Source organism: Euleptes europaea, chromosome 7 (assembly GCF_029931775.1).
Source record: "Euleptes europaea isolate rEulEur1 chromosome 7, rEulEur1.hap1, whole genome shotgun sequence".
Classification (NCBI taxonomy): Eukaryota; Metazoa; Chordata; class Lepidosauria; order Squamata; family Sphaerodactylidae; genus Euleptes; species Euleptes europaea.
Window position 1 is genome coordinate 22457236 of NC_079318.1, and position 14647 is coordinate 22471882.

Here is a 14647-nt window from a genome sequence, read left to right on the forward strand (position 1 = left end):
GTTCCTTTAACTTTTACCGCAGCACAGGTTCTCTATTTTTGTTGACCACCTGAAGGCTGGCAACCCTACTCATGAGATCTCGGGGTGGGTTTGCCATAAGTCAGCTGTGACTTGATGGCAAAAAAAGATAGATGTGTGTGGCTACCAGGTAGTAAAGAAAAAGCACTCTGAACATCCCCAAAGTATAGCAAACCTTGGACTAAGTAGGGCTTATTTTTAGCTCGCATTTTCAAAGCAAGAATATTGTTGCCAGCTCTTGATTGGAAAATACTTGGGAGATTTTGTGGATGGAGCCTGGGAGGGTGGGGTTTGGGGAGGGGAGGGACCTCAGCAGGGTGTAACACCATAGAGTCCACCCTCCAAAACAGCCATTGTCTCCAGGGGAACTGATCTTGGTCGTCTGGAGATCAACAGTAATAGCAAGAGATCTCCAGGTGCCACCTGGAGGGTGGCAACCCTAACTGGGGTACACACACTCAGCGTTCACCACCTAAGAAGCCTGCAGGGCTAAATCAGTGTTGACTTGACCGGAGGTGAGGTTGCCTCCTCTCACCCCTGCCACCACCACTAATACCCTGTTATCTCGGAAGGGAAGGAGGGTGCTTGGGATGGCATAAAAGCATGAGCGGGTCCTAGTCATGCATTCTTTGAGTGCACAGAACGCGCACAGGAAAAAAATGGTCAATGCTTTAGTAAAAAGGACATTTCCCCCCTTCCTTGTTTTAATTCCAGGAGTTGGGTTGCCAACCTCCAGGTACTAGCTGGTGATCTCCTGCTATTGCATCTGACCTCCAGCCGATAGAGATCAGTTCCCCTGGAGAAAATGGCCGCTTTGGCCATTGGACTCTATGGCATTGAAGTCCCTCCCCTCGATATTTGGTGTTAACTGGAGCTCTAAATAGAGGCATTCTATGACTTTAGGCAGTTTGTGAGAGGGAGGGCATCTTGGCCGTCTTCTGGGCATGGAGTAGGGGGTCACTGGTAGGGTTGCTCACCTCCAGGTACTAGCTGGAGATCTCCCGCTATTACAACTGGTCTCCAGCCGATAGAGATCAGTTCCCCTGGAGAAAACGGCCGCGTTGGCCATTGGACTCTATGGCATTGAAGTCCCTCCCCTCCCCAAACCCCGCCCTCCTCAGGCTCCACCCCAAAAACCTCCCGCTGATAGCGAAGAGGGACCTGGTAGCCCTAAGGTTTTTAAGAAGAGGTTAGATGGCCATCTGTCAGCAATGCTGATTCTGTGACCTTGGGCAGATGATGAGAGGGAGGGCATCTTGGCCATCTTCTGGTCACTAGGAGTGTGGGTGGGGGAGGTGTTTGTCAATTTCCTGCATTGTGCAGGGGGTTGGACTAGATGACCCTGGGGGGTCCCTTCCAACTCTATGATTCTATGAGCCAGTCTTCTGGGCAGATGGCCGGGATAGCGGGGTCCGTCACGCCACGCTACCATGGAAACACTTTCAGGCACTCCCCAAGCCCCCACCCCCCCGCAGGGCCCCGTCCTCTCACTCTTCTCCCTCCCTCAAACCCGCGGGGTGGTGGTGGGAGGCCAGTCCAGGTGGAGCAGCGGAACCGTCAAGAGTCAGCCTCCTCCAGGCCGCCACATATTGGGATAAACTGGCAAAAAAGGATTTTTACTAATTTAGTTAGTGAGTTATGGAAATAAGTTTTATCACTTTTCTATTTTTTTTGTTAATAATGTAATTTTTGAAACTGTTCAGACCCTCCTTCGGAAGTCTGGTGATGGGTCCCTTTTTATGGTGGGCGGTGGGTCAAAAGGGTATTTCCTTTTTTTCAATTCTGTTATTTTGTAATTCACAGTGGGTAGCCGTGTTAGTCTGTCTGCAGTAGTAGAAAAGGGCAAGAGTCCAGTAGCACCTTAAAGACTAACAAAAATATTTTCTGGCAAGGTATGAGCTTTTGGGAGCCACAGCTCACTTCTTCAGTAGTAGAAAAGGGCAAGAGTCCAGTCGCACCTTAAAGACTAACAAGAATATTTTCTAGCAGGGTATGAGCTTTTGGGAGCCACAGCTCACTTCTTCAGTAGTAGAAAAGGGCAAGAGTCCAGTCGCACCTTAAAGACTAACAAAAAATATTTTCTGGTAGGGTATGAGCTTTCGGGAGCCACAGCTCACTTCTTCAGATCTGAAGAAGTGAGCTGTGGCTCACGAAAGCTCATACCCTGCCAGAAAATATTTTTTGTTAGTCTTTAAGGTGCGACTGGACTCTTGCCCTTTTCTATTATTTTGTAATCCTGAATGTAACCATTAGAGCACATAGTTGATACTCTTTTTGTATTTTCTTCTTATTTTCTTTTTAGTATTGTATTTGTTTTGTTTTGTTTTATGTTATAAAAATTATATATATATATATTAATGTATGTATATATAAACTAATTATATATATAATTAATAAATTAATATATATACATATACACACATACACACACATATATAAATACATACATACATATATACATATATATACTCTTCTTTATACATATATATATACATATATACATACATACATATACACACACATATATACATATATACATACACACACATATATAAAATATATTAATATATTAATATTATATATTGATATATAAATTAATTATATATATAATTAATATATATACATATACACACATACACACACATATATAAATACATACATACATATATACATATATATACTCTTTTTTATACATATATATATATACATATATACATACACAGACATATATAAAATATATTAATATATTAATATTAATATATCGATATATAAATTAATTATATATATAATTAATAAATTAATATATATACATATACAAACACACACACATATAAATACATACTGTGGGGTTTGAACCCCTAGACCCATGGCGAAACCCCCGGCGTTGTTGGCACGCCACCGCTGTAAAGAACAAGGTCTTGCTCTATACGTTGTTGGCACACCACCGTTAAGAGCGGGGTCTTGGGGGGTCTAGCTATAGGGTATAGGGCTAGGGTGTAAGGTCTTGGCCGAGCTGGATTGCTGGTAAGCAAGCCAGTCGTGACGCTGGGAACATCCCGTCACTAGGCCTTGAGTGGGCAGTTGGTACAGACTGCCTTTGTTCTCGGGTAGCTACATTCTTTGGTCCCAGCTCCTTGAAGTAGAATTGTATCTACTGCGCATCATGTCCTAGTAAACGATTACAGTCTTGGTTACCATAGTTACTCAGGTCTGCTGACCTGCTCTGCTGATCAGAGGTTACATTCCAGCCTTCTGCTCTATATTAAACTCCCGCTGGCCCACAAGGGCCAGGTCTGGTTGCACCGCCATTGCTGACTCGTCTCCTTCCTTTCCAATTCCCACATCTGGTGCCGCCGACGTGATTCGACGTGATCCAACGGACTCTGCCCGCTTACCACGGCTGGCAAGTCTCTGAGCGCTCTCGGCTTCGGCCCCCTCGGCTTGTCAGCTCCCTCGGCTTTTTGCTCCCTCGGCTTTTGGCTCCCTTTGGTAAGTATGGGTGAAACATTATCTACGGAACAGGTAAAGCATGCTGAAGAACTTCGTCAGTTGGTTAGGCAGTGTGGCGGGGATTCAATGTCAGTGGCAGATCTCAAGGATCTCCTACGGGAGATTGATTGTCAGTGTCCCTGGTATCCCCAGGAAGGCACTTTCAATCCAGGAGACTGGGAACGAATAGGAAGGGAATTGAAGGGTGAGCCTCGTGCACCAGTGCAAATTATTCTTGCCTGGCAAAAAGTTGATAGAGCTGTCTGCGCTGGGACGCCAGTGGCCAACATGCTCTTGCAACCTGCTATGGAGGTGCTACCGCCCCCCTATCCGGCTCTCCTCCCTGCAGCCTCGTCTTTGGTTCTCCTCCCTGCAGCCTCGTCTTTAACTCCCATGCCTTCTTCACCTGTCCCTCCTTCTCCTGCTTGTCCACCGCCTCGATCAAAAGTGGCGCTGGCAGTCCAGGCAGCCCGTTGCAATGGGGACCTGGATTTTTCCGAAGAGTGGGAGGGGGAACCGCCTGCATTTTTTCCATTGACGCGTGAGCAAGACGCTCAGGGGATTGTCACGCTGCAATGGGCTCCTTTGCCTTATTCACTTCTTCGGGAGTTGAATAAAGCAATAAAGGAGAACGGCCTTCAGTCAACCTACTTTCAAGGTATGATTGAGGGGCTTTGTACTGGTCATGGTATGTTGCCTAAAAGTTGGAAAGATTTGATGAGACTGATTCTTAGTCAGAAGACTCAGTATGTGGTCTGGGATGGTGCTGCAGCCCAGCTCAGTGTCACTGCTGATATCACTGCTGATCAGGCTTATGGGTCAGAGCAGTGTTGTGGTCCAGGATAATGTACCTATTGTCTTGCAGTGTTGGAGCGCTCTTCCTTTCAAATTAAAGGAGGGTGCTTCCTGTGCGCACCTTGCGCACCTTGTCCCACTCCCGCACTGGGAGGGGGACAAGGGGAAGTTGTCTTTTGATTCCTTACAGATTACCTTGGTCCTGAAAACATCTGACTTCTGAAACCAAGTCGTGAGTATGAGGTTCAAGGTAAAAGTTAAAAAATCTCCTTGATACTAGTGCTGATGTTTCTGTAACCACCTTTCATGATTGGGACCCCTCCTGGCCTCTAGAACGTTCATCTGCTGTCTGGGGGGTGGGGGGTTCCACTGCATTAGATGGGAGTATGTACTCCATTGTCGTCCCACTTAAAATCAATCTTTGGGACGAAACCTTTTGTCTCAATTAAAGGCTACTTTAGTCACTAATGCCTAAGCCTCGTGCCCTCGCTTTGTCATGGCTTTCAAAAGACTATGTGTGGATCGACCACTGGCCGCTGCCTGGTGGTAAAGTGGAAGCTTTGCAACGCCTAAGAGTCCTCTTGTGTGTGTGACATCCATTTCTTTACTGTGTGTATGAATGTAAAAGTGTGTACAAAAGCAATATGAGGGGAAAATAAGGGTTTGTTCTGAGTAATGATAAAGAAGAAATGAATGCTTAGTATAGTGACAAAAGCCTCCTTAGTATGGAGGCCTGGTTTTTATGCTTAGTATAGTGACAAAAGCCTCCTTAGTATGGAGGCCTGGTTTTTTTCTTTTGTCTTTTAGCCCTGAATGTTAGCCCTGAAATTGAAAAATGTGTAGCTTTTAGTCATATTATGCTCTTGTAAAAATAAGCTTATGTGTGTGTGTGTGTTTTAACTGGTACTTTTAGGGTGCTTGTTTGTGAGGAAGCCGACCGGTTCCTCTCAAACACATTGTGGGGAGCAGGCTCTCCCCCCACCCTGCATGTTTTGATTTCCAACTGCAAATGTATGCCCTCTCACCATGTCTAAGAAAGGCAAGAAAACTATTTCTGTGTCCTCATATTATAGTTAAATAAGTACGGTTACTTTCATTGCACAAGGAAAGTCTTCCCTTTAGTAATGATCAAGCATTTGTATACCTCAGTCCTCTCCTCCTTTAGGAAATTTCTCCTGTTTACCTTTGCATTTTGATTTAAGTATTGGCTGTTAAAAGTCAGATGTAAAAGAAAACAAATTACAAGGACTGGGAAATCTGATTTTGCATTGATCTGTGCCTGCCAAACTTCTAAGGTATCTCCGGACTGGCACACTCCAGGACCAATGACAACTTTGTCCAAACTCGTAAATCCAGCTTTGCAGCTGTTAAAATGGTACAAAAAGCTTGTAAATTAACACTAGAAAAGGGTTTGAAAATGCCTACCAAATCTCAAGCAGAAACCTTCTTTGAAAGATAACTATAACAGTTTAAAAGAAATGTGAGCCCATTCTAAAGGCTCAGACTTCTCCATCCCCTCAGGCCCACTGGCCTCTCCCTTACAACCAGTGCAATGGTTAGCACTCTGGACTCTAAATCCAGCACTCCAAGTGCAAATTTCCTCCACTAATAACTGTAATGAAAAAAGGCTGTTCTCACCCAGAATCATGTCTTGCCATAATAGCCCATCTGCCTTCATTCCGAGAAATAGGGGGAGGAACGCAATCATCAGGCCCAGTAATACTTTTCCTACAGCTCACACTTTGCTATAGAAATGCATTCACCGTACCCCCACTCCAAAGAGGGAGGGTGCCCGTTTGCTCCTTGCCTGTACAGAGATAAGATGTACTCTCCAATGGCCTTGACTGGTAAAGGAACACATTCCTTTGCACCGCTCTATCCTGCACCCCCCTCCTCGCAAGCTCCACTTCTAAAGGAATTTTTTTTAGGTCTTGCTCTCTGGCTTGCAACGCAAGCCTTGACACTCTGTGTAAGCACAGAGGTGCCATCACTTTCTGTCTTTTTTGGGCTCTTTTTTGCAAAAACCTTATGGTTTGCTTAAAATTTAGCAGATTCACAGCAAGGACCTTCATAATCTGGAAACACAGGAGCTCTATTTTTATTTTACTTATATTTTTGCTTAATTTTTTGACAACAAAATTTTTTTTGAAACTTGCTTTGTGTAAACTACCATCAATTGTAAGCATTGGGAGCCTCATTGCTCTCCCAACCTGAAACCTGCCCCTGCTTTCAAAGTGCACTCTGCACATGTTCAGTGGTGGTGACAAGCCAAAAGATTTGTTTCCTATGCTGCTCTCTCTCCCATTGAAAGTCATGCCATGCATCACCAGAACGCCAAAGTCTTGGCGAAACAATTTCATTTGCCCCTTGCAGAAGCCTCTGCCATCATTCAACAATGTCCTCAATGTTCTAGGCAGGCTTCTTTTCCTTCCACAGGTGTAAACCCTTGAGGTTTTGGAGCCACTCAATTATGGCAAATGGATGTTACTCAGTTTTCTCCGTTTGCTCCCTGGAAATATCTTCATGTGGTTGTGGATACCTACTCTGGGTATCTCTTTGCATCTCCTCACAAAGGAGAGAAAGTGAAGCACGTCTGCACCCATTTGATCCGTGCCTTTTCGGTCATGGGTGTTCCCACTCCTCTAAAAACAGAACAATGGCCCTGCCTATTGTTCCTCCACCTTCGCTGCCTTTTGTGCGCGATGGCAAATACGCCATACCTTTGGCATCCCATACAATTCCACGGGCCAAGCAATCGTGGAACGTGCCAACGGCACCCTCAAGCGCATGCTTGAAAAAATTAAAACACAAGGGGGAGTTGGCCTCTCCCTCTTGGACAAAGAGGGCCTCTTAGCTCAGGCTCTCTTTACACTCAACCATCTTAACCTTCTCTCTTTTAATTCAAAATTTCTTACTAGGACTCAGCGGCATTTCCAGGCCAACGAGCCGCTGCAACAGCCCCTGGTTCGGTATCGCCGTCTGCCCGACCCCCACTGGCACGGGCCAGTGCCTCTTATCACGTGGGGCCAGGGCTACACTGCTGTCCAAACTCTTACCGGACCTCTGTGGGTGCCTGCTCGGTGGGTGCGGCCTGATTTCCATGGCGTGGCATCAGAGTCTCCCCAGCCTGCCCCTCAACTGGAGTCCTCCAACCCGATTCCTCGATTCCACCTTCAGTTGGGGGATCGTGAGCCTATGGCCAAGAGGAGGCGTGGGCGCAAACCAAGCCCTTCTGTCACTTGGGGGGATCTCAAAACCTTGTCCGAGCAAGCCCAACAGGAGTTGGCCAAGCAAAACCTGCCTGTGACCCCAGAGCACTTCCTCGCTGCTGTTTTTGCTCAGCTGACTGCAAATTCAGTCCTGCTCATCTTGTGTTTCTGCCTCTTGAGCTCTGGGGTGCAGGGGGTCAAGCATGATTTCTCTGCACCAAACTTGTTGCTTACATGTTTGCATTTCATGGACAAAACGTCTCTTTGATTTATGAACCTCCTTTATTATGTCCTTTTTGCCTACTCCCTTCAATGCACTTGAACTGGTTCTTTCTGAGTTACAACACCTGAACCACTCGACACTCTTTGTGCCCATCACTGACTCTCACTGGAACAGTACCCCTTTCCACAAGTTTCATTTCCAACGGTCCCTACCTGGGTTGTGCTTTTGTTGTTATGCTAACAATCCTCAGTTTTCTCACTGAACTTATAAGACTACTGCTGATAAACTGTGGGGAAATAATGCTGTCAATTATACTGCTTGTTCTAACTGCTTTTCCCTTTGGGGTAACTTTAACTCCTCCTTTCAGCCCAATCTCACTCTCATGAACACCACCACACAACAGCTGTATCACACTTTCCCTATGTTTATTCCCAATGCTTCCCAGCTCACCTCTGGAAGCATTTGTGGCAATTGGCTCATCCGGGATCCCAACCTTTGGTTCTTTTGGGGTTCAGGGTGGGCTACCAACTACCATCCAGGAAAATATCAGTGTGCAGCCCTTGGGTACCTTACCCTACCGGTGCAAGTCCTGGATGCTTCTGGGACACAAGTGGCTACTCACAAAATGAGGCGAGCCGCAGCGGCCCCTCTTGGCCCCGGGTGTTCAGATCAGGTAATTGTGGACACCCAACTCAGTGGGGGAAGTGACTGGGGTCGCGCCTTAAGGGCTGGTCTTACTGGACTTTTGACTCTGGGAAGCTACCCGGGGATAATTGCCCAAGAAAACCGTCATTCCATCTTAGGTCTCACTTGTAGGTTAGAAATGACTGTCAATGCTACAAGTCGCCTGATTCAAGACTTGCAGCATAAAATTTCTGAGTTGCATCAAATCACCTTACGGCACCGCTTTGCTTTAAATTTTCTCTTGGCTCGGCAAGGTGGGTTTTGTCAGATTGTTGGTCAGGCAGGTTGCAAAGTCACATTCCATGACCTGAACAAAACCATTGAAGACGAACTGGAAAACTTGCGTCATATGCTCTGCGAGTGTCCTTTCTAGCACTGCTTGGAATTATTGCTGGTTTGATTGCATTGGGATGCTTTATCCAATGTCTCCCTAGTCTGTACAACTTATTTGCTTTCTCTAAGGAACAGGAGCAGTTGCAACGTCGGACCATGTACTATGCTTATTACCAGCTTAAAACTAAAAAGGGGGAGATGTGGGGTTTGAACCCCTAGACCCATGGCGAAACCCCCGGCGTTGTTGGCACGCCACCGCTGTAAAGAACAAGGTCTTGCTCTATACGTTGTTGGCACACCACCGTTAAGAGCGGGGTCTTGGGGGGTCTAGCTATAGGGTATAGGGCTAGGGTGTAAGGTCTTGGCCGAGCTGGATTGCTGGTAAGCAAGCCAGTCGTGACGCTGGGAACATCCCGTCACTAGGCCTTGAGTGGGCAGTTGGTACAGACTGCCTTTGTTCTCGGGTAGCTACATTCTTTGGTCCCAGCTCCTTGAAGTAGAATTGTATCTACTGCGCATCATGTCCTAGTAAACGATTACAGTCTTGGTTACCATAGTTACTCAGGTCTGCTGACCTGCTCTGCTGATCAGAGGTTACATTCCAGCCTTCTGCTCTATATTAAACTCCCGCTGGCCCACAAGGGCCAGGTCTGGTTGCACCGCCATTGCTGACTCGTCTCCTTCCTTTCCAATTCCCACAACATACATACATACATATACTCTTTTTTATACATATATATATATACATATATACATACATACATATACATACACACACACATATATAAATATATATTAATATTAATATATCAATATATAAATTAATTATATATATAATCAATAAATTAATATATATACATATACACACATACATACATACATATATACATATATATACTCTTTTTTATACACACATATACACACACACACACACACACTATATATATATATATATATATATATATATATATATATATATATATATATATATATATATATATATATATATACATATACATATATATATATATAAGAGTCGGCCTCCTCCCATCTCGCGATAGCAGCGGAGTCTCGCGCGAGCGGCGGCGGTGTGGCTTTCCCTCGCTGTCAGGGGTGGGGGTTCCGGCGGCCTCCTCGATGGTGACTGGAGGGTGAGCGGGGGCGAGACCGGGAGGGAGGGAGGGGGGGAGCGCGCGGGTGGGGAGGGGGGCGAGCGGGGAGGGGAGGAGGAGGCCGAGCGCGCGCCGCAAGCGAGGAGGCTGCCGGCGCCTCGGTTGCCCCGGACAGTCAACCGGAGCGCGGCGGCGCCTGGGAGCCGCATCTGCCCGCTTATCCGCAGGAGGTGCTTGCCTTGGGGCTCGCCGCGCTGGAGAGGCGCCTTCCCCCCATCCGAGTTCTCCCAACTCAACCACGGGCCCCCGTGCAGAGTTTGGAGAACTCGGATGGGGGTGGGGGGGAGGTGTGCCTCTCGAGAGCGGCGGACCCCAAGGCAAAAACCTCCCCTGCATCAATGGGCATGAAGTTTTCTTCTGGCGTGGACTTCTGCGGACTGCAGCCGGCTTCTGCACGGGGGTTTGGGTCTGGGTTTGGAGGATCCGGGTGGGGGAGAAGCGTGCCTCTGAGCGCGGCAAATTCGAGGCAAACCCCTCCCGGGCGCCAATGGCCTGAAGTCTTCCAGCTGCCGCACACGGCTCCGGTTTATTTTTAACGCGCCCAGACGGGCTGGGCCGCCTCCCTCTGAAATGGGCGTCTGCTCGCCTCGCGCAGTTGCTCCGACGCTGCCCTTACAGGGCTGTCCCAGGGTCAAAGGTTTCTTTCTTGTTTGCTTGCTTGCTTGCTTTCTTTGCTTTCTCTCTTTCTTTGCTTTCTCTCTATCTCTTTTCTCTCTCTTTCTTTCTTTCTTTCTTTCTTTCTTGCTTTCTTGCTTTCTTGCTTTCTTGCTTGCTTTCTTGCTTTCTTGCTTTCTTGCTTTCTTTGCTTTCTCTCTTTATCTCTTTTCTCTCTCTCTCTTTCTTTCTTTCTTTCTTTCTTTCTTTGCTTTCTCTCTCTCTTTGCTTTCTCTCTTTCTTTGCTTTCTCTCTTTCTCTCTTTTCTCTCTCTCTCTTTCTTTCTTTCTTTGCTTTCTCTCTCTCTTTGCTTTCTCTCTTTCTTTGCTTTCTTTCTTGCTTTCTTTCTTTCCTTTGACAAAAACGTCCATTTGTCTGAAATATGTAGGTGTAGGGAGGGGGAGTAGTATTGCCATTGCTTATAGGGATCCTTCAGCTGTATTTTTTTTTTTGGTTTTCTGTCATGCTGCTTTGTAAGTCATGCTGCTTCCATATTGGTACAGATGATACTCTCAGGGTGGCCCAGGATTTGCATTTAGGCAGCTGTGCGTGTTTTACAGGCCAGTGCCCAAGGTACAAGGTAAAGACACATGTCCGTTTGGATGCAAAGAATCTGAAACCGTGTCACTACTGCTCCAGAATTTCCTTCCTTCCTTCTTATGCAGGGTCTTTTTTGAAGCTCGCTCAAAGCTCTTTTTTTAAAGTTGCTCCGACGCTGCCTTTACAGGGCTGTCCCAGGGTCAAAGGTTTCTTTCTTTCTCTCTCTCTCTTTCTTTCTCTCTTTCTTTGCAAAAACGTCCATTGGTCTGAAATATGTAGGTGTAGGGAGAGGGAGTAGTATTGCCATTGCATATATGGATCTTCAGCTGTATTTTTTGCTTTTCTGTCATGCTGCTTTGTAAGTCAGTTTAACCACTTTCATATTGGTACAGATGATACTCTCAGGGTGGCCCAGGATTTGCATTTAGGCAGCTGTGCGTGTTTTACAGGCCAGTGCCCAAGGTACAAGGTAAAGACACATGTCCGTTTGGATGCAAAGAATCTGAAACAGTGTCACTACTGGTCCAGAATTTCCTTCCTTCCTTCTTATGCAGGGTCCGTTTTGAAGCTCGCTCAAAGATCTTTTTTTAAATGCGACCTTTAAAATGACTATTCTCGGTCCCGATGCAAAAGGAGAAATTCTACCCCGCCACCCACTCTCCTGCTCCTTATTTGCATAGCCATTAGCAATTGCTTGTTGCCTAGCTAATGTGCAGCTGTGATTTTGCATGTTTCCTTGAGGGGGTTCTTCGTCGCCAGGGCGGAGCAAACAAAAGGTCGGGTTAAAGGGACTCTTAAGTAATGCAAAGCAGGTATGCGCTGGCTTCGCAGTCACTTCCTGAACTACGGTTCACCGTATACATTAACGGGGAAAGAACTGCAACACCTGTGTTGAGAAATGAAGCGGTTCCTTTTCTGCTTGGTTCCAAATCCAAGCAGCTTTGGGCGCAGATTCCCTGATTAGTTTGTGTATGGGACACCAGTAAAATGGTTGAATGAATGTACATTTTCACGGAAAACTTATATCGTCCTTTACAGTACAGTGGTCTTGAGTTGTTGTTTTTAACTTTCTTCGGTGCCCCCCCCCCCCCCGTTTCTCTTGACACACTGGTTGCTGATTTTATTTGCTGGGATATTTATGTTGCCATGATCCAGAATCCAAGTTGGGCGCTTTCACACATGCTAAATAATGCACGTTCAATCCACTCTCAATGCACTTTAATGATCGTTTGCAAGTGGATTTTGCTATTTCACCCAGTAAAATCCAGCTGCAAAGTGCATTGAAAGTGGATTGACAGTGAATTTTTTGGCATGTGTGAAAGTGCAACATATATCTAATTATCCTCTACTGCTTCATAGGAAGAATGGGCTGCTACCTAAATTGCTGTGGATAAGGGATCAGGTCTTGCCATCAGAAATGACTTCTAAGAATAAGATATACAGTGCCCTTATGGTGTAATTTTTTGAGACTGGCTTTGCATCTAATAAAATTTGTGTAGGATAAAGACAGATTCATATTGTGTAGTACTCATTTGTACCAGAATACAATTTGGTATGTAAAAAAGGCTATGTGTTGTAGTATCTTCACATCTGTGAGAATTGAAGATTAAGTAGAATACCCTAATTTCCTACGCTGAAAGTAATAATATCACTATCTTTATACCAACATAGCTTCAACAGAACCATATGGAGGAGTGTGTGAATAATTTTCCCCTGAATGTATAGTGCAATCCTATGCAATTACTCCAGTCCAACCATGTTTAAATCAGTGGGCTTTGACTGGTTGTTAACCATATAAGATTATACTGTGTTCTGATTTATACATAACACAGTAGAAAGTCATGTTACTTTTCTTAAGCATTTGCTTGCCATAAAGTTTCACAGTCTATAGTACTGTGGAATTCTAAAAGTGGCCTAGAAATCATTGGGGGGAGCACTTTTTAGATAAATGTATATTTTGTTACTGGTTCATTATAATTACAGAGTCCATAATCGAATGTATGTGGTCTTGCATCACTTGTACCTTACAGGTTGTAAGCGTACAATGGTGAATGTCTATTCATGTCAATCTGGCTTTCTCCCAACATAGGACTTCTAGTACCAACATGCACACTTAGATTAGCCTGGACGGCCCAGGCTAGCCCAATCTCATCAGATTTTGGAAGCTAAACAGGGCCAGCCCTGGTTAGTTTGTGTATGGGACATCACCGAGGAAAGCTGTGTTGCCTTCTTCTAGGAAAGCATTTTCATTGAAAGCATTAGTTCTTTTACTAAAGGATTTTCAAAACTTGTGTGTTTCATTTTTATGAGAATTAGGTAAAGCTCACCATTAGGTAAAGCTCCTATGCTCACATACCTGGAAGTAAACCCCATTGATTAAAACTAAATGTTTTCACAATAGTGTACTTCATCAAGCAGTTGTTTAGAGATACTAACAAGTGCCAAGAAAAACAAAACTTAACTCTAGCTAATTAAATGATTGTGTGTTCACTGCCTTTCCACTTTTTCAACCACTTATTTTTTCATTAGCTATAGAATGACCTGCCCTGACCTGGATGGCCCAGGCTAGCCTGATCTCATCATATTTCAGAAGCTATGCAGGGTCGGCCCTGGTTAGTATTTGGACGGGAGACCACCAAGGAATACCAGGGTTGCTGTGCAGAGGCACTGTCAAACCACCTCTGTTAGTCTCTTGCCATGAAAACCCCAAAAGGGGTCGCCATAAGTTGGCTGCGACTTGACGGCACTTCACACACACACATAAAATGACCTGAAATAATGTATCCACAGGTACCATGGCAGCTTACTGGAAGAGGATACTAGTGATGCTGCTTGCTTGTCAAGGACTTCTAATGACAAGTGCTTATGATGAAGAAGAAGATGTACCTGAAGAATGGCTTCTCCTTCATGTGGTTCAAGGTCAGATTGGTGCTGGAAACTATAGTTACTTGAGACTAAATCATGAAGGGAAGATAGTGCTTCAAATGCAAAGTTTAAAGGGTGATGCAGACTTGTACGTATCTGATAGGACACTTCATCCCACTTTTGATGATTATGAATTACAATCTGTAACTTGTGGCCAAGATGTGGTTCACGTGCCAGAATACTTCCACCGCCCAGTAGGAATTGGGATTTATGGTCATCCCTCTCATCTGGAAAGTGAATTTGAAATGAAAGTATATTCTGATCAAACAGCTGTCAAATATCCACTGGATGCGGGCTCCTACAATCCAGAAGATGTGGAGATAACCCTAAAGCAGTTTCATTCAACAGAAGATGAGTCTCAAGATGAAGAATCAGTTTTCTGGACTATACTGATTGCAATACTAAAAATAATAGCTGAAATCCTTTTTTGGCTTTATGACTAAACTAGTTACAGGTAGTCAATCTGTGAAATTGAACAAACACTTTTTTGTGAGATTAATACTAACACTTTCTATGCTGAGGATGGGAAAATAAAGCCATATCTAACTTTTTATTGTAAATATGCTGTACAGATTTCCTGTAACTGAGCAGTGTCAATTATGAAA

The 14647-nt window shown here is 44.9% G+C and overlaps 1 protein-coding gene across 1 annotated transcript; it reads left to right on the forward strand.

Moving 5' to 3' along the window:
• The first annotated feature begins 9883 nt into the window (after positions 1 to 9883).
• Positions 9884 to 14491, forward strand: C7H6orf120 (chromosome 7 C6orf120 homolog). The gene is made up of 2 exons (XM_056853216.1): positions 9884 to 9902; positions 13908 to 14491. The coding sequence occupies exon 2, from the start codon at positions 13913 to 13915 to the stop codon at positions 14483 to 14485; it is 573 nt and encodes a 190-aa protein (XP_056709194.1). The 5' UTR covers positions 9884 to 9902; positions 13908 to 13912; the 3' UTR covers positions 14486 to 14491.
• Positions 14492 to 14647: the final 156 nt, after the last annotated feature.

Excerpts from the sequence above, each read along its gene's own strand:
- C7H6orf120 (XM_056853216.1), top strand. The coding sequence starts at position 13,913 with ATGGCAGCTTACTGGAAGAGGATACTAGTGATGCTGCTTGCTTGTCAA.